Source organism: Terrapene carolina, unplaced genomic scaffold, assembly GCF_002925995.2.
Source record: "Terrapene carolina triunguis isolate 2854851 unplaced genomic scaffold, T_m_triunguis-2.0 Scaffold558, whole genome shotgun sequence".
Lineage (NCBI taxonomy): Eukaryota > Metazoa > Chordata > Testudines > Emydidae > Terrapene > Terrapene triunguis.
This window is the reverse complement of record NW_020664909.1, coordinates 6843599-6869437: the sequence shown is the minus strand read 5'-3', so window position 1 is coordinate 6869437 and position 25839 is coordinate 6843599. Positions and strand designations below refer to the sequence as shown.

General features: G+C 41.1%; 1 protein-coding gene across 1 annotated transcript in view; it reads left to right on the top strand.

Annotated features, from left to right (window-relative positions):
• The window catches only part of MORC1 (MORC family CW-type zinc finger 1), a 95289-nt gene that overhangs the window by 46513 nt on the left and 22937 nt on the right, over positions 1–25839 (top strand). Inside the window, exons 16-20 of the mRNA XM_026659047.1 lie at positions 1412–1517; positions 3380–3518; positions 12068–12136; positions 12501–12731; positions 14149–14238. Of these exons, the coding sequence (XP_026514832.1) occupies positions 1412–1517; positions 3380–3518; positions 12068–12136; positions 12501–12731; positions 14149–14238 (635 nt within the window). The remainder of the gene's footprint in view (positions 1–1411; positions 1518–3379; positions 3519–12067; positions 12137–12500; positions 12732–14148; positions 14239–25839) is intronic.

The window sequence follows — 25839 nt, the reverse complement described above, 5'->3', positions numbered from 1 at the left end:
AAGTCCAGGATTTGCTGTTTAGTCCTGGCTCAGTGCCAAAATATCTCCCCCACTACACAGAGGAATTTGTGATATACCTTGAATCATCAGGACTCACTAATACTTGTCATTGATCACTAGACAGCTGGAATGTTCGGCTTTACAGTGCTATATATGGTATTCATTTCCAGCCATGTCCGCGCGTGCTGCTTGTTGGAAATCACATCAGTCTTGTCTCCCCATCCCATTTCAATACAGTTGTAATCCACCATTTGCATTTCAAAGCAGTCTGGAGTTTATTTCTTAGACACACAAAGCATTTTGCAAATTTGTCAGATCTGCTTGCTAAATTCATGTCAGAATTGAAGAGAGAGGCAAGGTAAGGGAGGGATGGGGCAAGCAAGACAGCAGTAACCTATTTAACATATAATATTTCATGACTTGTCATGGGTAGATATAGTTTGACATCTTGAAAGCATTTGTACTGGTTAACTGATCCGTAAATATTTCAAAATGCTGATCCTGGTCTAGAAATCAGTGAAACTTTAGTTGCTCTAATATAGTTGGCACAATAACTACCACTATTCAGAAATATACTCCTCACCTTCTCTTACTACTTAATCCTAATAATAAGGCATTAAATCCAAATTGGATTAGTTCTTCCCCAACAGGTATTGCAGCACTTCATATTTTCCGAATGCCTACTGCAGTATGATCAGCTACCTTTTGGAAAGTGTTCAATAACAAGTGTTCCCGGGGTAGAAATAACACCAAAATAAGTGACAGTGTTGGACAGCATACACTAATTATCTAAAGTTACAGTTGTAAGCGGAGTATCTGCCAAACTGTATGTAAAATGTGAAATTATACATGGCGATTCCTTTGCTAACATGAGTCCAACTAACTGGATTGCCCTCAGAGGGAGAGAAATTATAACTAACGCATCTTAGAAACCTCTAAAAGTTATGTGAAACTGATATGATCTATGAAAAGCTATTTCAAGGCCCTGTATCTTCTGTTTTAGTGGGATTGGAAACCTTATGCCATAGAATGTGAGCTTGGTTCCTGACTTTCTAACAGAGGTTTGGGGTGGTAGAATCAGCCATTTCTATCCTTGATGGTTCATGACGTTCAAAACCTGTCACTCATTCAGGACTGAACACTGCCTGTCCTGGAACTTGGGACAGCTGAGCTTTAGGGGAATAGGGAAAGGTAACATTTATGTTGTATGTTGCCTTTTTTTTTTTCTTCAATGGCAGCCATTTGCTGGAATTTCTTTTAATACGCCAAAATTAGTTAGTTAGTAGACAGAGGGAAAATGAGACAGTCAAAGCTGCATGTTGAATCCCATTAGCACAATAAATGGGGGGTGAGGTTTGTTTGTTTTTATATGCGCTATAATGTAGTAATTTTCTTCTAACTACTTAATTAGATATCTGCCTTAAATGGAGGGTTCTATCATCGCCCACTGATATCGAAAACAAAGACCACCGTGGAATCTGGACTTGTGAAATGATCCCTGGTCCTCTGGAAAACAAGTAAGCTTTTGATTAGCAATACTATATAACTGATTAGCATATTAATAATGAATTACCATTTATTAGCCATCTCCCTTGAAGCCAGAGTAATAAACAAATGCAAACAGTAAAGTATAGATGATATAGAAATATTTGCAAAAGCAAATACCATGTGAAACTTTACTCTTGTGATCGTTATATTAGAGAACAAAGGCAGAATAATGGTGGTGTATCTAACCTTGTTAACTGCAGTAAGTGGCAGATAGTATGTGTATCAGCTCTGCTACTTCGGACACTTGCCACTAATGGCATACTCCAATGGTAATCCCTATCCCTCCTTTAATAATGAATTCAGTCATTGGGAGAAGGGACATTTTGGGGTCACTCACATCTAATCTAAATCTGAGTCTGTCTGTCTGTCTGATTTTAGTGCCCAAAGCTCCATTGCGGAGAAAGCATGCTCAGGTTAATGCGAGTCAGGCAGCAATGTGGTACCAGCAGGAAAGCTGATCCTGTATTAATTATGTATTAATTATTCAGGCAGAGAGCAGTGTGGGGTGTGTGTGTGTGTGTGTGTGTGTGTGTGTGTGTGTGAGAGAAGAGAGAGAGATTCCATGCGCAGCTTTATTACGAAAGGTGACTGTAAAAAATGGCATCTGATGTCTGTACTAAACACAGTGAAACTACAGGTAAGTATTTTTTCTGACTGCCAGTCCTATAATCCTAAACGAGGCTCTGACAGTCAAGCTTGGTTCCATCTTTATCACACGATCAAGGTTCCGTGGGCAAAACTGGGCCCTCAGGCCATGTCTACACCACAGAATTATATCGACCTAATTTAGGTCGGTATACAGCCACCGCAGTTATTAAATCGCTTGTGTGCGCACGCATACTTGGCTCCTTGGGTCAGCGATGCGCGTCCTCACCAGGAATGCTTGTATTGATTGTATCATCAGTGTGGGGCACTGTGGGACAGCCCCTGAAAGCCAGTGATAGTCAATGTAAGCAATGCAGTCAATCTAATTACAGACACTGCATCAATCTAATTACATGAGGCACTTACTTCGGTGGGAGCCAAATTTAAGTGAAGACACATCTACAGCTGGGTTGATGCAAGGCAGCTTATGTCGACCTAACTGTGTAGTGTAGCGCTGGGGTTCTCAACCTTTTTATTTCTGAGTCCGCCCCCAACATGCTATAAAAACTCCATGGCCCACCAGTGCCACAACACTGTTTTTCTGCATATAAAAGCCAGGGCCAGCATAAAAGCAGGGCAATTTCTCGGGGCCCCACGCCATAGGGGTCCCCGAAAAGCTAAGCTGCTCGGGCTTCAACTTCAGCCCCAGGTGGCAGGGCTTAGAGCCCTGGAGCTTCAGTCCCACACAGCAGAGCTTCAGCTTTCTGCCGTGGGTCCCAGCCAGTCTAAAACTGGCCCTGCTTGGCAGCCCCCCCGAAACCTGCTCACAGCCCCTCAGGAGGCGCCAGACCCCTAGTTGAGAACCACTGGTGTAGAGCAGGCCTTGGTGGCCACTGTGCAATTAGCATATTGCACAGGCATATCTGACTGGGTCATGGTAAGTAATTCTGGTGCACAAGAAGGAATAGAAACCAGCTCTCTTCCTTTAATCGGTGTTTGCACCCCAGAACTAACAAGAGTTAAAAGTAGTAAAGCTAATTTTTGTCACTGAAATTAACAGAAGTGATGTGGAGTATATTCAGAGAACAGTTCTATTGTGTAAGATGATGCCTCTTTTAGTCACTTTGGAGGGCAGTACTATACTTTGAACCACTGAAGATAATTCCTTGCCAGACAATACAAGATAACAGAGCACGTATTCCTTTTCACTCATTTTTCTCTTATATCGATTGAAACCATATTGTAGGTGTAATAGACCAGAACGTTTACCCTCCATCCCTTTGGGCACTTTGAACAGACTATCACTGTCACCGAATGAAAAAGAAAAACTCCTCTTAGATTCAATCCAGCGACATCAAAAGAAGCTGGAAAACTTGCAGTCCCAGGTGAGCTGTTACCTTTAGCTTACACTGTTTTCCTCTGAGCTGTCTGGCGTTTGTCTTACGGAAAGTTCCCACTAACTCAATGTGAATCTAAAAATTAAACATTCTTGGTTTGTTTTGTTTTTTGAAAGAATGGGGAGAAAAGCAGAATGTGTAAAAACTCTGATTCAGGTAGAACATGTTCCATGGCAGTATTTTTCAGTGATAGAGTTGGAATTATTAATCAAGTGAAAACCATTTCATTAACTTTGGTTTAGTAACTATCAAATTGTGAGTTGATCTCTGTTTTTTCTGAAATACATCATGTGAAGTGAAATTAAGTTCTACTAGTTGGTAAGCAAAGCAATATGTAATTGATACTATCTTCAGAGGTGAGAATTGCATAATTTGTTTTGCTCTATCATTTATTTTCTAATAGAAATTAGGATTCTGGAAACTGCTGCTGCAATCTTCATTACCAAATTCTGTCTGGGAGTTAAATATGCACAGTCCATAAATTCCAGAAATACTGGTACCTTTTGGTAGACTTAATATTTACTGGGTACTAAAAGGATAAATAGCTTGATTTCTAGATAAAAAATAATCCTCTCAAATTGGAGTGTATATAAACATTGTTGTCCTTTTTAGGGTGGTAGTAGATATTGGAGACTGGTTTGTTTCCTGTAGGAGGCGAAATCAGTGGAGTAAGGTCAAAATATTTTTGTAGTGTGACTAGTTTGTTTCACACTACATACATCAGTCGTTGAACAGAGCTGGTCACAATCAGCATGCAGACAAATCCTTCTTTTGGGAATACAGCCAAACACCAATGCCTGGCTTCAATGGAACAACTCTTTTGAGCTAGGCATTTCTGAAGGCAGAAAGCAAACTCTTGATGTTAGCAATAACTTTTCCAAAAAATAACCCGATTCAGAAAACTAACAGCACAGAATTTCTTCAGACTGAAGAGTGCTTGTGCTCCAAGAAGAAAGTTGTAAAACTGTGGAAGAGGGCCATAACAATAGTCTAGGAACAGAAAAGGCCATTCTGTCAAACAAATCATTTCACAGCTTGCTCACCATATTTTTCAGCACTGAGTCTTATATCTTAGTCCTATACTCTAGAAATAAATCCTAAATGCCTCTGAAATTCATTTATTATCATAGCTGTAGTTTCTCTCCCTAGCTACTCATTCATAAGTTTGACTAATTCTGCTGAAACGGTTCCATACAGTGGGGACATACTCCACGATTAGATTTCAAAAATCTTCCACTGTTGCTTTTGATAACTTCGCACACTTGTAGTTAGCTCAGCTCAGTCTCCTTTTTTCCTGTTGTCTTATACGGATAAACTGAATTATTCCGCGCCTTCTTCAAGAAAGTTTCTATGTAAGATTACCTATAATGATCAAAGATGAAGTCAAAATGTCTCATATATAGGCAACATTGTCTCTTACTTTGTAGTAGCAAAGGGAAAGAACACCATTTAACACCTGGTTTGCCTCTGAAACCGCTGCTGTATGCTAAGATTTCAATAATTTTTCCACAATAATTAGCTTTGATTAGTTACAATTTGCTCTTATTTTTAGTATCTTCTGGAAACCTAGAGAACTTGTTTCCAGGACAATTATCCAATTCGTTGCTGGTATGCACAGGCTCCCATGGAAATGCTGAGGTTTAGCATTGGACTGTAACTAGTGTTATTGCGGTAATACAAGTATTCGCTATAGTATGGTTGTAACAATGCTGGTTCTGGTGGGATCCAACTGAGAGTGCCAATTCAGGACAAATTGCTTAAAGCAGGGCAGTTTCAGCCCAAGGCTGGGGTTCCTTTACTATTAAGACAAACCAAACCAGCCAAACAGAGAAGACTTCGGTTTTACCCCACTGGCTAACCACAAGTCACACAAGCAATTCCCTTAGACCCTCCAGTTTCCCAGTATCACCACCAGTGCCACTCATTATGGGGACAAATGGTTATGAAAACCAATACACCAGTAAAAGAGAGAAGGTTCTCCCGATCCCAAAGGACCAAACCCCAGACCCAGATTAATATACAAATCAGAACTTACCCACAAATCACACTGTTGCCAATCTTTTAGAATCTAAAATCTAAAGGTTTGTTCGTATAAGGAAAAAGATATAGAAGAGAGCAAGAATTGGTTAAATGGAATCAATTACATACAGTAATGGCAAAGTTCTTGGTTCAGGCTTGTAGCAGTGATGGAATAAACTGCAGGTTCAAATCAAGTCTCTGGAGTACATCCACAGCTGGGATGGGTTATTCAGTCCTTCGTTCAAAGCTTCAGTTTGTAACAAAGTCCCTCCAGAGATATGAAGCAGGATTGAAGACATGATGGAGGAGCTGCAGCAGTTTTTTATAGTCTCTTGTCATGTGGCTTTCTTTCTTTGTTCCCAAGACATTCATCCAGCACATGGCAAGAAAAAACCTTAGAGTTCTGTCCGTAGGCATGTCCCTGCGTACCTTGCTGAGTCACAAGGTGTATCTGCCTTCTTTCAATGGCTCAGTTGTATAGCTGATGGTCCTTAATGGGCCATCAAGCAGGCTAGGTAGTGCTAATGCCAAATTGTCTGGGGTGTCACCCAGAAGCATAGCATAAGTTTGAAATACAGACAGTATAGAGCCAATATTCATAACTTTAAATACAAAAATGATACATGCACCCAGATAGAATAATCATAACCAGCAAACCATAACCTTGTCTTAGACACCTTATTTGACCCCCTTTATACAAGATTTGGTGCCATTACAGGACCTTGGTTGCAACAATGATCTATACAGTCACCGGTTATGTCAGTAACGTCACAATGGTAACACTAATTACAGTAAGATGCTAAATGTCAGTGCTCTTTTGGTAAATTACTGGTCTCTTGTATGTGGACAGACTTTCACCAGTTCCTAGAACTGACCCTGCAGAGTCTGGAGAGTAAGGGGGAGCTTGACTCATCTCTTGCCAAATTGAAAAGCTTCCAGCTATGTGTGTTCTTCTCTTCTTCAGACAGTGTTTTTGATGCAGCACTGTATTGTACCTCCTGTTTTTCTTTCCTTATCTTTGATTGCTCTCCCTTGTCAAATGCCTTTTGAAAATCTAAGTGTAACTACATCCACTGAATTTGCCTTTATCTTGGTGGTAATACCTTCAAAGAACTCCAGCAGGTCAGTAAAACATTGTCTTCCCTACCTGAATGCATATTGGCTATCGCTCCAGCTGTGCATGCATCCTGCACGCTTTACAAAAAGGTGCATATGTTTTATTGTGACAACTTAATACTATCATTTTTCTTGAAAAAATTGTAAGTGCTGATAAGATTCAGCATAAATACTGAGTCCCATTTTTTTTTCTTTCTCTGAGCTGTGTGACAAAGTTCCTCCTCTACCTTGGGGGGTCCTGCGCTTATTGGCAGATTTGCTCGCCTCACAGATTCACCATGTGGGTCGGGAAACAGCCCAGAGACCTTCCCCTCTGGTAGAAGCCACAGTCCAGGTTAATTCCTCTTGTGTCTGATCAGGCGTTGGGAGGTTTGGGGGGAACCCGGGCCCGCTCTCTACTCCGGGTTCCAGCCCAGGGCCTTGTGGACTGCAGCTGTCTAGAGTGGGTCCTGGTCCAGCTGCGTGACAGCTACAACTCCCTGGGCTACTTCCTCATGGCCTCCTCCCAACACCTTCTTTATCCTCACCACAGGACCTTCCTTCTGGTGTTTGATAATGCTTGTACTCCTCAGTCTTCCAGCAATATGTCTTCTCACTCTCAGCTCCTAATGCCTCTTGCTCCCAGTTCCTCGCATGCACGCCACAAACTGAAGTGAGGTCCTTTTTAAACTCAGGTGCCCTGATTAGCTAGCCTGTCCTAATTGATTCTAGCAGTTTCTTAATTGGCTCCAGGTGTCTTAATTATCCTGCCTGTCTTAATTGGTTCTAGCAGGTTCCTGATTACTCTAGTGCAGCCCCTGCTCTGGTCACTCAGGGAACAGAAAACTACTCATCCAGTGACCAGTATATTTGCCCTCTACCAGACTCCTGTACCCCACTGGTCTGGGTCTGTCACAGCTGTTACAGCGGGAGTAGCATCTTTGGGGACTCTCAGCAGGCAGAGAGGAGCCGGCATTCATTGGGCATGTACTGCACATAAGGACCTTTCCAAGCAAAATAGTGTTTAGTCTTACAGTTAGGTTTCAGAAAGATGGACAAGAGGACTTGCTAAACCTTTAATGTTTCCAGAGTGTAATGGTAACTTTTGTACTGAAGGAAACAGAACATTTTAACTACTGAATAGCTACTCTTTGCACGCTGTAGTGTTGTCTTATGTGACACTAAATTTGTTTAGCATTGGAAATCAACTTTGAATCATTTTTAAAACTGTTGTTGCTTGACTAAATACACTTGAATTTGGGGCCACACTTCTCCAGGTGACAAGTTTATGTAAGAAGGTATATCTACACAGTCTATCAAGAAAGTTACAAAAGATTTTGGTCAAATTACATTTTGTAAAAATTATTGCTTTATAACTCATTAAAATGCTTCTTGGCTACAGTGATTATTTCCCAATATTCCTACATTTCATGGGTTGGATATTATTGTTTACCTACAGCAATGAGAATTCAGGATAAGTCCATTGATTTTAATGGAGTTGCTCCAGTTTTATGCCAGTGGTACTGCGGACAAAAATGTGGCCCTAGATACTTAAATACCGAATATTAAACTATTAAACTAGCTACCCCATATGAAAGGAGAGGTAGGATTTGTCTATTCAGATTGCTGTTATGTTACACTTATAATAGAAGTGTGTGCTGGTGAACCATTTGTATGCCAACATGTACTCTTTGGGCAATATTGCTGTCACAGTTTCAGAGTAACTGCACCTGTATTTCCCCTCTGTGGTCACTTGAGGGCATAAGATTTCTGGCTCCCAGCCAGCACTTCTCTTGGGTGGAGACCCACATCTCCCTTCCGCCTGACAAGGGATTTTAAGGACTGTACAGCCCCCTGCCATGCATTGTGATGTCCCCAGCAAGGAAGTCTGTCTAAAGGCCAGCATCTGTGTGTTGCCTTCTCTCCAAGCACAATGTTTTTACCTTTGACCACACAGCTCTTCCAATAAAACTCATTTATTATAAGAGCAAAAAACACCACACACACACAAAATTTAAGAAAGTTCCTACATATTTAGTTAACATACCAAAAATCACTCATCTTCACATAGGGTGTCTGGTAGGCAATGTCCCTTCCAACCATTCAGCAAGAATGGGAGTACCCTTAGAACCAAAGGTCCTGTCCATCTGCTGAGTCAAAAAGAAGGCCCCTGAGTCAGGTTAGACTCAGCCTTTTGTACTCAAAGCCCTTTCTTTGTCTTTTAGTCTTTGGAAAATCCAGCTTGAATGAGTATATGCAAGACGCCCCAGGGAGTAGAACTTCTCTGGAGTTGTCGTCAATCCCGGGATGAGTGTGTACACACATACACTCTCTCTCTCTCTCTCTCTCTCTCTCTGTTCCTGAAGGAGCTGTGGTAACCCTCCCCCAGGGAGTAGAACTGTCATACATGAAACCATTCATAAATTTCAAACAGTGATTCCCCAAAGATATTGCATGGGGTTGAAATATTTGTCACCACTGCTTTACTAAATTTCTCAAGGTAGCATAGCATATTTTACAGTGTGTATATATGTACTTAACTGTCTACTAGCTCTCAAAGAGGCACAAACTAAATTGACTGCCAAATTCACCCCAGCTGCCAAACTGTGCTCTATAATCTAAGCTTACATTTAAATATATTTTTGTTCAAAGGGGGTACACAAAAACGTAAATATTAACCAAGTGGAAATCAGTAGTGCTCTGAGTGTGCAGTCAGTCTGAAACAATAGCCCTGAGAGGTGTGAAATGCCCCTTTCATCTAAATGGTATCTACTAGCTCTAATTTGAGGATGACAGTATAAACCTCTACATTCTTAACTAGCTACCTGCTGGTAACTTAAACAAAATAACTAAGGCTGTCAAGTGATTAAAAAAATTAATCGTGATGAATCGCACTGTTAAACAATAATAGAATACCATTTATTTAAATATTTTTGGATGTTTTCTACGTTTTCAAATATATTGTTTTCAGTTATAACACAGAAAACAAAGTGTTCTGTGCTCACTTTTTTTTATTTTTTATTACAAGTATTTGCACTGTAAAAAAACAAAGGAAATAGTATTTTTCAATTCACCTAATACAAAGTACTGTAGTGAAATCTCTATAGCATGAAAGTTGAACTTACAAATGTAGAATTACACCTCTACCCTGATATAACGCTGTCCTCGGGAGCCAACAAATCTTACCGCGCTATAGATGAAACTGCGTTATATCGAACTTGCTTTGATCTGCTGGAGCATGCAGCCCTGCCGCCCCGGAGCGCTGCTTTACCGCATTATATCCAAATTCGTGTTATATCGGGTCGTGTTATATCGGGGTAAAGGTATATGTACAAAAAAACTGCATTCAAAAATAAAACAGTGTAAAATTTTAGAGCCTGCAAGTCCATTCTGTCCTACTTCTTGTTCAGCCAATCTCTCAGACAAACAAGTTTGTTTACGTTTGCAGGAGATAATGCTATCTGCTTCTTGTTTACAATGGCATCTCAGAGTGAGAACAGGCATTCACATGGCACTGTTATAGCCGGCGTTGCAAGATATTTACATGCCAGATGTGCTAAAGATTCATATGTCCCTTCATGCTTCAACTACCATTCCAGGGGACATGCGTCCATGCTGATCACAGGTTCTGCTCGATAACGATCCAAAGCAGTGTGGACCGATGCATGTTCATTTTCATTATCTGAGTCAGATGCCACCAGCAGAAGGTTGTTGGTTTTTTTTTTTTTTTTTTGGTGGTGGTTCAGGTTCTGTAGTTTCCGCATCGGAGTGTTGCTCTTTTAAGACTTCTGAAAGCATGCTCCACACCTCATCCCTCTCAGATTTTGGAAGGCACTTCAGATTCTTAAACCTTGGGTCGAGTGCTGTAGCTCTCTTTAGAAATCTCACATTGGTACCTTTTTTGCCTTTTGTCAAATCTGCAGTGAAAGTGTTCTTAAAATGAACAACATGTGCTGGGTCATCATCCGAGACTGCTATAACATAAAATATCTGTCAGAATGCGGGTAAAACAGAGCAGGGGACATACAATTCTTCCCCCAAGGAGTTCAATCACAAATTAAATTGACACACAATTTTTTTAACGGGCATCATCAGCATGGAAGCATGTCCTCTGGAATGGTGGCCGAAGGGGTATACAAATGTTTAGCATATCTGGCACATAAATACCTTACATTGTTTTGTTTTTGAGTGCAGTTATGTAACAAAAAAAATCTGTTTGTAAATTGCACTTTCACAACAAAGAGATTGCACTACAGTACTTGTATGAGGTGAACTGAAAAATACAATTTCTTTTGTTTATCATTTTTACAGTGCAAATATTTGTAATCCAAAATAATATACACTTTGATTTCAATTATAACACAGAATACAATATACATGACAATGTAGAAAAAATCAGAAATATTTAGTAAATTTCAATTGGTATTCTATTGTTTAATAGTGCGATTAAAACTGTGATTAATCGCAATTAATTTTTTTGAGTTAATCACAGTTATTAATTGACTGCCCTAAAAATAACAACAAGCAGCAAATAGGCTTATTGCACAACTCCCAGCTGCCTCGCTCCTCATTTTTTTATTTATCTGAATCCACGGTGCTGCTTATAGAATTTCCCCCAGAGTACCATTACTGAGGCACCTGGCCACTGAAGGAAGGTCAGGCTTACTGGGGAGTATGTAGAGTTTTGAGCCTGTTTCTTGGTATTCTCTTGTATCTGATTAGAGAGGAAATTTACTGCATTCCTGATCAGCCTGTCAAGAACAGGAGTTGCTTGGGGAACTGCTCTCCAGAAACTTGAGGAGTCTACTTGGGTAGTCCCTGAAAATAGAAGTTATATTCACTTTTTTGCCTATTCGGCTAGCTAGCACAGAGATGCTGGGTGGCCTTTGAGTTAGAATTCTGACTACTAGGTTCTTTGGTGGGAATTTCTAACCAATAAACCAGGCCTTTATAAAAGCTTGTTTTACTTCAGAGTGTGCTGTGGTGACTTGGTGTTGGGGAACAGAATTGGGGGCTAACCATGTTTAATCCCCCCCCTTTTTTTCTAAATAAACACACGTCTTCAAAAGCCTCTGCTACCTTCTTGAAACATAACAGATAGCAGAGTCAGTTCTCTATAAAACTCCTTAGCTAGAGATGCCCCAGAAAGCCTCATTCTGCATAGAGCAGATACCAGAAGGTGAGTTGACTTTCATAAGGATGGGAGGGGAAGAAGTATTTAAAGAGGTTATTTATAACTTATTTCTGTGGTGAATGCCTCCTGCCACTACCGTGATGGGAGTATTAAAGATATTAAACTCAAGAGTTCACAGTGAACATGTAAGATGGTAAGAACAATCCATTAGTGAGTCTTTACTGATTTTGTGACAGGCATAAATTACTGTAAACTCCTGAATTGCATGTGTTTACATTTATTTTTATAGAAATCTCTTTTAATCAAATCACACACCGTTACTCAGTGTGGAGACAGCAACGGAACTCTATTAATAAATGTGAGTAATTAAACTCTTTGGATAACTATTTTCCATTGTGAACTAGCAGAGGCAGGAAAGGAATTAAAGACACACTAATTTACCTCAGACCTGTACATGTCAGAATTTTGTCCTTTGAATGAAGTGGTGTTTCATCTTGCAGAGGAAGTCTGCTAACACATTAAGAGTCTGATCCAAAGTCCATTGGAAATTAATGGGAATTTTTCCATTGGCCTCTGTGGTTTCTGGATCAGCCTTTTACTAAGGTCAAACTTCGTGTAATTCAAGAGTTATGAAGTAAAATAGTTTGTAAGCTTTTTGTTAAATGACCCAACCAAAAGAGAAGTGGTTACTTTGACATAACTGACAGTTTCCTTTCTTTAAGAAAAATGAAAGTGTTCAGAAAACAGTGAGTCAAAGAAATGCTTTCCATAGAGAGCCAGCTCCGTCATCTTCATGTTTGGATAACTGTAGCAGAAAACAACATGTGCAAAAAAGAGGCCCTAAAAGATGGGATATTTCAGAGCACAGGGTTATTTCCCAGAAGAAAGCAAGACCTCGTGAACGACAAATACCTCCTGTTTCCCTATTGGAGAAGGATCACCGAGTTTCACTGGTGTAGTACCACTTTATTTCTTTGTTTTTGATCTCCTTCCTAAAGTAGCTTGCTTATTAGTTTGATTTATACTGGGTATTTATCAACTTGGAAGGTGCATTTCCAATAATAAAAAAATGTAAGAAAGGGCAAATACTATTAAAAAAAATTCATGAACTTTCATTAAAATCTTTGCAGTTGTTTTGAGAATTGCAGCCCTTCTTAACTGGTTTTCCATGATCAGTGAGGCATTCAATCAAAGTGGATGTGGCCCATTCCGAGCAAAACTTCAAAAACAGACTTCCGCGAGAAACTGCAGAACTGGAATTAATTTGCAAACTTGACACCATCAAATTAGGCCTGAATAAAGACTGGGAGTGGCTGGGTCACTACAGAAAATAATTTTCCCTCTGTTGATATTCACCCCTTCTTGTCAACTGCTGGGATGGGCCACATCCACTTTGATTGAATTGGCCTCGTTAGCACTACAAAAAGTAATTTTCCCTCTGTTGATATTCACCCCTTCTTGTTAACTGTTGGGAATGGGCCACATCCACCCTAATTGAATTGGCCTTGTTAGCACTGACCCCCCCCCCCCTTGGTACTCCCATCTTTTCATGTGCTGTATATTTATACCTGTTTACTGTATTTTCCACTCCATGCATCTGAGGAAGTGGGTTGTATCCCATGAAAGCTTATGCCCAAATAAATTTGTTAGTCTCTAAGGTGCCACAAATGACTGTTGAGGATGGCATACACTATTAGATGGACTATTGGTTTAATATGGTATGGACATTCTTGGTCCTCAATGACTCCTTGTCATAAACGGAGTGTGAAAAGACAGATGGCTAGTGTATGCTGATTTGAATATTGTACATTGACCTCATTTTAATGCCAGGATTAAATTCAGGGGCAAATATTCAGAAGACTGATGCCTGGCATACTTTTTGACAGGTGCAAATAGCACACAATGAACTGCAGGTGCAAATCTGTATTTCCACTTGCAGTTGGGTAGTGAAGGGTGCAAGTATTCAGATTTGCACACACAATTCAGTCGCAAGTACAAATTTTACAAGTGGAAATGGCATCTGAAAAATGAACACTACCCTCTTGAAAATTTGCCCCTAGAAACAGAATCAGATTTGAACTGTGGATATTTCAGCTTTTTGGCGCATCTCATGGAAATGTAGTAATAAAAAAAATGCATGTTCTGGGCATTTTTACCTAAAAAGCAGAAGGCAAGAGCAGCAATGCCCAGTTATTAAATAATGCTAAGATTTCTGAAATGTGCAGGTTGCCACACTGTTTGAATAGGTGTAACATCCTGGAGCATTATTTTACTCTCATCCTGGGTGATGTGGTGTGCTTCAATATCTGTGCTGTTGGCATGCTAAAACTAGCTAAACTTGTTGCTTCCAATTCTCATACCTTGTTGCAGGTGCCTCTTTCTGAGAGCCAACACATTCTTCTGGAGAAATCTGAAGTTGCCAAAATTAAAAAAGAAGACAGTGACCCAGAAATCATCTGTGTAAAAAGCCTTTTTACCTTTCTTTTTAACCCATAAGCACTGTGTAAAATAAGCTGTAGTCAATATCCATAGTGAAGTCTGAGTGCATTTATGCCTCTATTTTTCCTATTAGAAACCCATTTTTTAGAAATGGCTGCTAGCACCATTGTGCCAGCACTGGGGATGTGGCATAATTTTGTCTAATCAGATTTTAAAACAATATCTTAACAAAACATTTTACTGTCCACACTGCCTGATGAAAACCAGAACGAATTTTTACGCGGCAGAAGGATGTGGCATGGTAAATGACTTAAAGCCAGTAATACTCTCAGTTGATTGGCTTTGAGCTTTCTAAACCCCTGACTTGAAATGCTACTTGCCTTAATTACTTGTGGATCATCTGCTCTAAAATGCTGCTTTGTCATGAAGCTTGAAAAGGTAGTGTTTCTAATGCAGTGAAAATCAGTCCATAAAACAGTAAACCTACTATGTCCGTGCAATTAGCACATACTTACAGTTAATCTTAGGAGCATAATTTATTCAGAATAGCACAGAAAGCAGCCTTTATCAACTCAAGGTGTTCTGTCCATGACAAAAAAGAATATCAACAAGCCAGATGAAACTAGCATAGTTGTTTGATATTAATTTTAACAATAACTCTGGGAGTCTGGTGATAGCAAGATGCACATAGAGCAAAATTGCAAAGATAAAGTACTTCCTGAAAGCAGCACAAAGTAACCATGTTAGAACCATGCAGTAAAGCATAAGAGGAAGCTAGGCCACGGGCAGTATCAAGTTACTAAAGCAATTTGTGGTCGTGCTGTGGTCCAGTAAAGCCCCTTTAAAATATGAGGAGTGTGACAAAAAAAAATTGACACTGACTTACCTTACGACACATGAAATGGATAAAGGGGAGAACCTGCAAATAAAGCAGAAGTTGTGATGCAGCAGGGACTAATTGCGGGCATACGTTAAAATATAGCTGTTGATATAAGAAAAGTGTCTGGCTGAACTCCTGAAGTGAAAGCCAAATAATTTCCTTGTAGTCAAAAGAAACATCAGCGAAGGTTTGAATACCAATAGCTCATAACTCACTTCCAGATGGGGATGTTAACACAGGAAATTGTTATAGATAACAATCCATCGTTGTTTGTGGCAATAGATAACAATCAAGCATCTGTTGGAAAAGTAATAAGAAAAAAAACACTAAATTTCCCATAAGAATACATTGGAGACAGCTTTTGTTTCAGAATGTGGAGGAAGTAACCAGGGGGACAGCCATTTTAGACTTGATTCTGACCAACAAGGAAAAATTGGTATTGAATCTGAAGGTGGAAGGGAATTTGGGTCAAAGTGGTCATGAAGTGATAGATTTCATGATTCTAGAGAAAGGAAGGAGTGAGAGCAGCAGATTAAGGACAAAGGACTTCAAAAGACTTAGATAACTAGTAGGCAAGATCCCATGGGAAGAAAATCTAAGGAAAAAAGGAGTTCAGGAGAGCTGGCAGCTTCTCAAGGAGATAATATGAAAGGCATACCTGCGAACTTGGTCCTGCCTCAGTGCAGGGGGCTGGATTTGATGACTTTGTGAGGACCTTCCAGCCCTACATTTCTGTGATCAAGTGTGATGACCAAGATTAATTATAATAGTTGTAAGTCCTAGGTATAGTGTGTATTTCCTATATAGAAATGTCTAGCAACATGCAAATAGTGTTTTTTTTAGACGACAGCATGATCTAATAGAGATGAGAAGTAGGAGTTGGGACACCTGGTTTGTGTTCCTAGGTGTGCCACTGACTCACTGAGGCACACACTGTAAGTGACTTACCTAACATCAGTTTTCCCATCTCTAAAACAGGACCTATGCTACTACCATACGAACAATAAAAATAAAAGTTGTGACTTGGGCAGAACTTGTTCAAGCCACTCTTGTCAGGAGAATAGGCTCTTTCGTTGTCTGGTACTTACTCTTTCAGAGTTGGTCATAAATGTTACGTGAATCACATTACTTGTGGTATTCTGGCATTTTTACTTACAGTACCAGCCAAAAAATGAAAGTCTGAACCCAGGGAAAAAATTCCCAAACGGACTGGGATTGTTTGGAGTGCAAGTATGGAATAGTTCTTTATCGCTCACTCTACTAGATACTTTTCAAACCATATCAGATCTTGTTATTTCTAAAGTAACTCAAGTTTCACTTGCAAGTGAAGTATTGGCAGATCAGATGTCACTTGGACCACATAGCTACTTATATCAAGTGTAACGGTTTGGCTCCTGTTTTACTAATCTGCATTCTACCTTCCAAGCAGTTATTATAACAACATCAAACCAGGGGTTAGATTGGACCAGCTGTCACTTCATTTCCTACTTCAGCCCACCTACACATACTCATACTATCGATGAGATAGCTAGAACAGGGAAAGTTTAACATATGATTGAGTTAGTAGTAGTACAAATATAGATTACCTAAAGATAAGGATGGAACTGCATTTGGAATCAAACAGTAAAGTGGTACGTGACTGCTGAAATGACATAGTACACGGGTTAGGAACAAGTGCCCAGCACCAGCTGCTTTTACCATCCACAGATTGAGTCAGATTGTATCACTACATTTCTGGCCCAAGTGGGGGCAGTGTGGAGTTATGGGAGCTCTGAGATGCTATCCCATCCAGAAGTTAGTCCATGTCTGAGCTTCTTGGCATACAGTAGGGAGTGTGTACATGGCCATTCCTCTTCTCGGTTTTGAGGAGAGATGAACCAGTGAGTGCTAAGCGAGAATAGTCCCAGTATTCCCTCAGCTGGAAGAACTATTACTGTGTCCAATTTTTGTGCAGGAAACAGGAAAAAGTGGCAGTGTGCCTTATACTCCACAGCAGCACAAGTGTCAGGTATAATCTAACCTACATCTGTTTTCAAACAGTGCTTAAATACTGTATTGCTGGGTACCATAGAAATGCCTATAACATTCTTGACAAATGATACTGCTTTTTCCCTGCTAAGTGGCGGTGTGACTCTCCACTTCAAACAATGCTTCGCATTTAAGGTTTGCATCTCCCTTGGCATGGAGCACCCCCTTTACTCAGTCATTCTGCCTGTTCTTGGAAGGCTTTTCTTAGCTCACATATACCAGTTTTTATTTGTTATATGTTAAGGAAACATCATGTTTGTCATTTATTACTTGCTCCAAGTATATTTGTGTGATCACAGCTGGCAATCTAATCTCAGGCTGCTGGTGGTTAATTAAGTTAGACAAATACCTACTCTCGGTAGATATATCATTGCTTTTCTGTTATGCTGTAGCTGCAAGAATTAAATTAGGAATTAATTGCCTTTTACTGCCTTGGCAGCTTTTGTTATTATTAAACCAGACAGTTATTGGCCTGCTTTAGTTCATCTTAACCCCTCCCCTGCTTGCCATAAAATGATACAATGGCTGTATGCAGATACTTGCGTCTCTTGCCATATAGACCCAGGTTGCCCTGGCAAAACATATTCTCACTAAATATCTTGGCTCAGACGCTTGGCTAGTGTAACTGGGATAGCTCCTTGTAAGTCAATGGAGCTGTGCCAGTTCACACCAACTGCAGATCTGGTCCTTGATCTGTCAAATGAAGTACATCAAAGTGGCTCTGGTATATGAATGTAGATGACTCTTACAAAGTACAGGTACACATGTCCATATCAGTGTTCTGGGTGACGTGAAATATCTGATGATCATGCTTCATAACATCTTCTATACCAAATGGGTATAGAATGGGTAGCTGTGATGGGGTGTATAGACCCCACACTGAAGTGGAAGGGGTTAAGGAGCTACTCTGGGCCCAGGCAGCTCCACCCTGCTAAACCTGCAGTGCATGCACAGGCTGGAGGAGAAGCTGAAAAGGGGAGCGGAGTAGCTCGCTTGCAGGTGATCAGACCTACACTCTGAAACTCTCCAAAAAGAGCCCTGCTGGGGCCCCTGACTATTGATGGTCTGTCCGACCTCTGAGGGAAAAGGACTCTGGACATCTGCAAGGTTGGAGACTTCTTTGATTTATTTTGTTTACAAGCTTTTGCGTTTCCCTCTTGAGCGGGGAGGCCAGTACTTCAGGGTACCGGGTTCAGCTGCCTGCCCTTGGGCCCTGGATTGGAACCTAGTGGAGAGGGGTGGGCCCAGGTTCTCTTACCCACGTCCTGATGGGGCTGGAGACTCAGAACTAGGAAGACCCCATATCTCAGAGAGTCCCAAGTCTGGGGCTATGGCCAGGTAAAGCCTGAAGCCTCTTGCTGGGCAGAAGAACTAGCTCTTTGTTGGAATCTTGACATACCCTGGAACAGGTGGACACAACTTGTGGCCCAGATGGAGGGCCAAGCCATAGCAGAGGACAGATCACCAAAGGCTATCAATAGGGGGTGCCAAGACAGAAGAGCACTTGTCACACCCTCACTGACCACTAGGCGGCACCTGTGGAGAGTAGATCCCTTCACAGTAGCCCATTAGCTTCACCACTTTTCTTCGTGCCAGAGGCAATATTCTCAGAACCTTAACTGTTATATCCCACTTCTAAGATACCACAGCTCTACAGCCAAAATGCTTCTGAAATAAATGTAGTCAAACTTTACTAATTCTGGGTCACTGAGAATGAAAATGATGCTTAAAATTGTTGATTGGGGCTCTAGTTTTCAAGATATGCTATTGGGTCAGTATATACGACCCTTGACTTGGGAATGGCGGAGGATAAGTGAGTTATAAAGGGAAGGGATCTCAATTTAAACCAGAAATGACTAAAATACATCTTTGACTGGATCTATGAATAAATCTATGACTGGGTTTGGACAGTACTTGCTTTTTAGGCAAAACAATGAATGATGCAATCTGAAGCTGGTATTGCGTCATACATGATATGAATTGCAGCATGTTATTCCTAGAAGTCATGGATGATGCAATCATAACGAAGCTTACATCACTCTGCTGAACAAATTGCCCTATATCAGCTCTAGAAATCATAGTGTCGTGCTCTCTTATTTGTCAGTGTTTGATTTTGCAAAGGGACACATTTCTGTTTAGCCAAAGTGAGCAGAGATGCCTCGTACTTGTGTGAACAGTGCAGATAACTTCTGCTATGTTTGTGGTGAAGTGACTTTTGCATCCCAAAAGCGCAGTATAACCACTATGGTTAAGAAAGCCTATCACCTTTATTTTGGCTGCAAAATTGGAGATCAGGACAAGAGGTGGGCCCCACACATATGCTGCAACACTTGTGCAACAAATCTTCGCCAGTGGTTGAACAGGAAAAGGGAATCTATGCCTTTTGCAGTGCCAATGATTTGGAGAGAGCCAACAGATCATATCAGCAATTGTTACTTCTGCATGGTGCCTTCAGTTGGGAAAGGTGTGTCAAAGAAGACAAAGTGGACTGTGCATTATCCAAACATTCCATCAGCTATACGCCCAGTACCCCACGGAGAAGGACTGCCGGTTCCTGATGCGCCAGAATCATTCTCACTTGAGTCAGACGAGGAAGAGGATGAAACTTCTGGTCCTGAACCATCAATGTCACAGGACCCACATTTTCTCCCATCCTCCTCCTCTGAACCACACCTCATAACACAAGGTGAACTGAATGACCTTGTCAGGGATTTGGAACTACCCAAGAGCAAGGCAGAGCTGTTGGGCTCCAGACTACAGCAGTGGAATCTCCTGGCAGGTGATGTTAGGGTTTCCATGTTCCGTGACCGTCAAAAGGATCTTGTCCCATTCTTCTTCATGGAAGGTGATCTTGTAGCCTGCAACAACATCGATGGTGTGATGGCAGCCCTCAACATCGTTCACAATCCAGATGAGTGGAGACTGTTCATTGATTCATCGAAGACGAGTCTTAAAGCTGTTTTACTGCATAATGGCAATGTTTTACCATCAATTCCAGTTGGTCATGCAGTCCATATGAAGGAAACCTATGACAACATGAAACAACTTTTGAGGTGCATAAACTATGACCAACATCAGTGGCAGCTTTGTGGCGATTTGAAGGTTGTTGCTCTCTTGCTTGGTCTGCAGACTGGATACACAAAGTACTGCTGTTTTCTCTGTGAATGGGATAGTCGTGCAAGAGAGTCCCACTACATCAAGAAAGATTGGCCACTCTGTCAGTCATTGGAGCCTGGGAGGAAAAGTGTTCAGCATCCACCACTTGTTGAATCAAGGAAGATTTTGTTACCACCCTTACACATCAAGCTGGGTCTGATGAAGAACTTTGTCAAGGCCATTGACAAAACACAAGCAGCTTTCAAGTACCTCTGTGGAAAATTTCCAAGGTTAAGTGAAGCTAAGATAAAGGAAGGTGTCTTTGTTGGTCCTCAGATTCGTGAACTTCGAGATGATGCATTTGACCATGCACTGCGTGGCAAGGAAAAGACGGCCAGGAAAGCCTTCCAGTTAGTGGCAATAAATTTTCTCGGAAACAACAAGGCAGACAACTACAGGTTGTTGGTGGAAAACCTCCTCAAGGCATACAAAAGCCTTGGTTGCAACGTGTCACTAAAGATACATTTTTTGCACTCTCGTCTAGATTTTTTTCCACCGAACTGCGGAGCAGTGAGCGACGAGCACGGCGAGCGATTTCACCAGGACATTGCAACAACGGAGAAACGCTATCAGGGCAAATGGAGCCCATCAATGCTTGCAGACTATTGCTGGACAGTGACAAGAGATGCTCCATTTAATGAATACAAGAGACAAGCCAAGAAGCGCCGAGTAGACACTGAATAGGACTAAACTATGTACAGAATAGTTTTTTGCCTTTTGTTTCCTAATAAATTTTATTTATATAACCCTTTTGCTGATTTTTAAAGTGTTACATAAACAGGACAGGTGAAATATTATCATGTAAAGCAACCATAAACACATGAAAAGACCTAGGTTTACAATTTATGATTAAAACTCTACTATCTACACAATATACATAGACATAAAATGTAAAAACTTAAATATCTTAGAAACAGTAGCCAATCAGTTGTTTTAATTGTCATATTTGAATTCAGCACATCAAAATACATAATAAATAGCACATTTTATCTCTGAAGCAGACGACTTCTCAAAAATTGTAGACCAGTGTACTCAGTATATTCTCCTGTAATAACTATCTTTGTAGATCACTTGTTTTGTAGACAAAAATGGTGCTGTCACCTTTGCTTGTGTCGTCATTTATCTGTTTGATCTGGGCTAATTAGTTATTATTTATAACTCACCTAACAGAGGCAGTATAGTAAATGCTTCTCTAAACTAAATTGAAATCCTAATTATATTAATAAGATGTAATTCCTTGGCATTTTGCTGTTTTGCACATAACATCCTAGATATATGAGCCAGGACAGCAGTATTGAGTTATGGTGAGGAAACTTTCTTTGTTCTTGTTACTTCCTTTTTAACATTCCTATATATTATTGACTTGCTTTAAGCATGCCTATATGCTTTAGATTAGTGTGATGATAATTCTCATCCAATAGATTACTTGGTTTCCCATCACTTGCATCTGCATCTAATGTCTCAATCTTGGTTTAACTTTTTTTGACAACCTGATTTATTTGTAGCTGATGATCAATTTGCCTTTACTGCAGACTGTATTAAAGTACTGCACACAGGCCCATCAAAAAGGCAGCCTTGCTAGCTTCTGTGCAGATAAACCTGATGGTGCACCTGGATGGAGAAGAATCAGTGTCTGTTGAAAAGCAGTTATTCTGTACTTCAGCCTCTACAGTTGTCAAAACAGTGCTCACTGCTCTCACTATAAATAAAGCCCTGCCATCTGTTCCATTATCAATCCCTGGTTTTTAGCATTTGTAATGGCTGTAAAACCTCGCTCCAGGCTAAAACTTGGTTTATGAGGCTTAATGTCTAGGAATGATGTGAAATTATCCGGATGCTTTTTAATAGGTAATAAATCTTGGCAGCTCCATCAGTAGTACGCTGTATATATGACGTAAATTATGATGAAAAAATGGCAGGACAGAATAAAGAACATGATACATTTGTCCTAAGCAAGAAGTGGATCAGATGGAACCAACAGAAATGAGGTGGAGATCTTGTATCTGAAATAGTTCCTGAGTAGGCCATTCATGAGGGTTATGAGAAATTGAAACAGATGGGGGATAAAATAGTGATGGAGTTGGAGAGGACTGATTTGGAGGTGCAAATATCAACAAAATGAAACCAGTTAGATACCTGGGAGGGGTGGCTGCTGACAAGAGTATGAAAGGTTTCACACACTATGAGGAATCTAGGTAGTTTTATACAGTGTTTGTTAGAGATGTTAAAATTTGGAGTATTACTTTAAGTAATGGAGTATCTACGTGATGGAGTAGGAAATCTCTCCCCAGTACTCTGGGCAGTTCTTCTTCTTAGAGTATGCACAACATGCCTCAGGTGGCTTGTGACCAGGATTCATCGCTGAATTTGGTCCGCTGGTTGGATCATTCCTTCCCCAGCTTGAGCTGGGTACTGACGGGGAGCGCAATGTGAACGCTGATTCATGCCTCCCCTGGGCACTATATCTCCATGCAAGAGGAGACATCTGCAAGGGGATGTGCATGCAGCCAGAGCTTTCATGGTTTTAGATGGCTCAGACTTGCTGCTCCGGGGAGCTTGCTCCCAAATGTGGGGATCAGCAGAAGTAATTGCTGAGGGACAATCTATTAGGATTGTCATTAGCTTTAACTGTTTAGTTCGTTCTTGGCTGAATACCTTTTTCATTATTGCCATCTCTGAAAACGTAGTAATATGCCAACTCCTTATTTATGGGGCATTTTTTTAGTATTCTTTCTCCGTTCAAACCGTGAACAAACTCGTGAACAAAAGAAACTATATCACAGATGTGGCAGCAGCCAAGGCACATATTTAACTGGCCTCTGAGTCAGCAGAGGAGATTTTATGCTTGATTCTCTGCCACTGATTTGACCACATTACCTCGGACAAGTCACTTAGCCATCTTACAGATAGGGGAAGAGAGACTCAGAGAAATTACTGCTTACCCAGCTTCATGAAGCACTGTGACATCTCTGGATTCTAAATGCTATCGAAGTGCTAAGCAATATTGCCTAATTTTCATGTGGAAGGTGTGAGTTATATACTGTGATGGTCCTCCTCACTCACTTTCCCACTAGGAAAGCTGAAATCCAAGTTAAACGTAGGGCTTGTCTCCATGAGCCGGTGGTTAATCCACAGTTAGTTGCTCTGTGTTAGTTAACACGCTGTACACAAGCTGCAGTTAATAGTGGGCACATGGGGCAGCTGTGCTCTCTTTTCAGTTCTCATCATTGTATGCACAGGGTGGGGGCTTGCTGCATACTAAGTGTGTGGCATTCTCAAAGGTCCTTAGCTTTGCTTCTGAGCAGTGGGCATTTCTGGGATTTCTCTCGCTGTACATTGTGGGATGAGTAGAGGAAGCCAATGGAATTCTGGGAATTGGAGTCAATTTTTTTTAAAAAATCCCATGATTCCACTCTCTCTGTTCAACTCTTCCTCTCCTTCTGGGTGGGCTAGCACCATTTTGAAATTGCTATCAGCCAGTATAGACCTAACTGTGTTCCATGCTGCTGTGCTGACAACTGCGAAGATGCAGAGGCTACTTGGGCTGTATTTCAGTTCTCAAAGTCAGGCAGCTTTGCGTTTTGGACTGTGCCTGACGCACCACCAAGCACATGATGTGGCAGCAGTAGCTTCAGCAGGGGAGGAAGGAAGACAAGGACAAGGTTGATACCAAGCAACTGCTACTACAGGAGCTGTTCTTGGAGCAATGTCACACATTACAGTGCTGTTTATGGGCTTAGAAAACCAGTGTGGATTGGTGGGATAGGATCACTAGGCAGACCTGGGATGACCAGCAGTGGTGAGAGAATTTCAGGATGGCGAAGGTGACTTTTTCTGAGATCTGTGCTGAACTAGCAGCAGCAGCAGCATACCAACCTGCAGTGTCCCCACACACGGACAAGCGATTCGCAATCACCATTGGGAAAACGGGCCACTCTGCAATGCTACCAGTCCATAGCAAACCAATTCAGTGTAAGGAGATCCACTGTTGGGGCCATTGTAATGCAGATGTGTGCTGCTGTGCATAAGGCACAGTTCCACAGTTCTTATAAAGCTCGGGAGTGTATTTTGAAAGAGTATTACACAATTCACGGTAAACGAGGGGTTACTGCACTCTAATGAATTCTGTCTTGTGTGCTCAGGTATTTTCCCTCCAAACTAGCTTGAGTAACTGCGGTTAAACCGCCAATGTAGACAAACCTGTAATTAGCTGCTAATGCTACCGTTTCTGGACACTAAGGCCTACAGTAATCTGTGAGAGACGTGCTGTGCCTTGTCTTCGAGGATACTGGAGGTAGCTTAGTGCTGTTGCTAGGTCACTATGGGGAAAGATTGTGCCCCCTATTAACTAATTGTATTAATCACATTAATGCACTATCCCAGAGACCCATTGTGTTAGGGACTACACATGTACATACGCAGCCCCTGCCCTGAAGAGTTTACAGTCTAACTGGACAAGACAGACGAAGGGTAGAAGAAGGAAATGTTATTCCTTTTCCATATGAGGAACTGAGGCACAAGTTAAATGACCACGTGAAGAGGCATCCGATCAGGGTTCAATTCCCATCTCTGCCAGACATCCTGAGTCCCAGCTGAGTACATTAACCACGCTTCCTCCTGCTAGAAGTTCTGCTTACAATGGCAAAATGAGTTGGCAGCTAATTTCCCTCCCTCTATTTTTAGCCCTTTATCTCTCTTTTCCAGGCAGCAGTGAGCTCTTTCTGTGCATCTCCACCACTACCTCTTCTCTAGGAGCCATTGGCGCACTAAGGCTTTTGTCCTCTGTTTTACAATGTCAGTGCCTCCCTGTTGTCCCTACCCTGCCCTCTCATGGCAAAGCATCCTAGGGGACACCAGGCAGAAAGCAAATGCTGCTTTGTTTGTGAGACCGATTTCTCACAGCGTTGAAGGGGAACTGTGCCAAATCTGTTCTCAGACAGTGGCCTCTCATTTTCTACCAAGGTTAGAGTCCCAAGGGCTTAGTTTGCACATTCAAAGCAAATGGGGCAATGGATGAAATGCTGCATAGCACTGAAAAGATCCCTCCCTTCCCTGCAAGACATTTGTATTGGGAATGTCACACTGAACAAAAATCTGAGTGAAAGAACAGTGGATTACATGAAAGGCCACTAGCCTGAAATAGTCACACAAGGCTAACAGAAAATCACCACTATGGTGGGCTTCAAACTGGCAATCAGAATACTTTAGACTTTTTTCTCTTTTTTATAACATGAGAAAGCTAATCAGATCATACGATAACTCATTTTCAGCTTCCTATCTTTAGACCACTACAGAGTTCCTTTCATATGTTGCTGCTATGAAACTTTCTTAAGTCCGTGCCTAACAAAGCATAGAGGTAGACCCACTGTATTCAGTGGGACTGCTCATGAGTTTACTTTCCTGAATAAGGGCCAGAATAAGGCCATATTTAGAACATTTTAAAAATATCAAACTGCTTGCTAAGCAGCAGGATCTTTTTCACCAGATCTACAAAACACGTGTAGTTTGCCCACATTTTCCCCCTTTATTTACATCTGGTTAAAAACAATGGAGAGTTG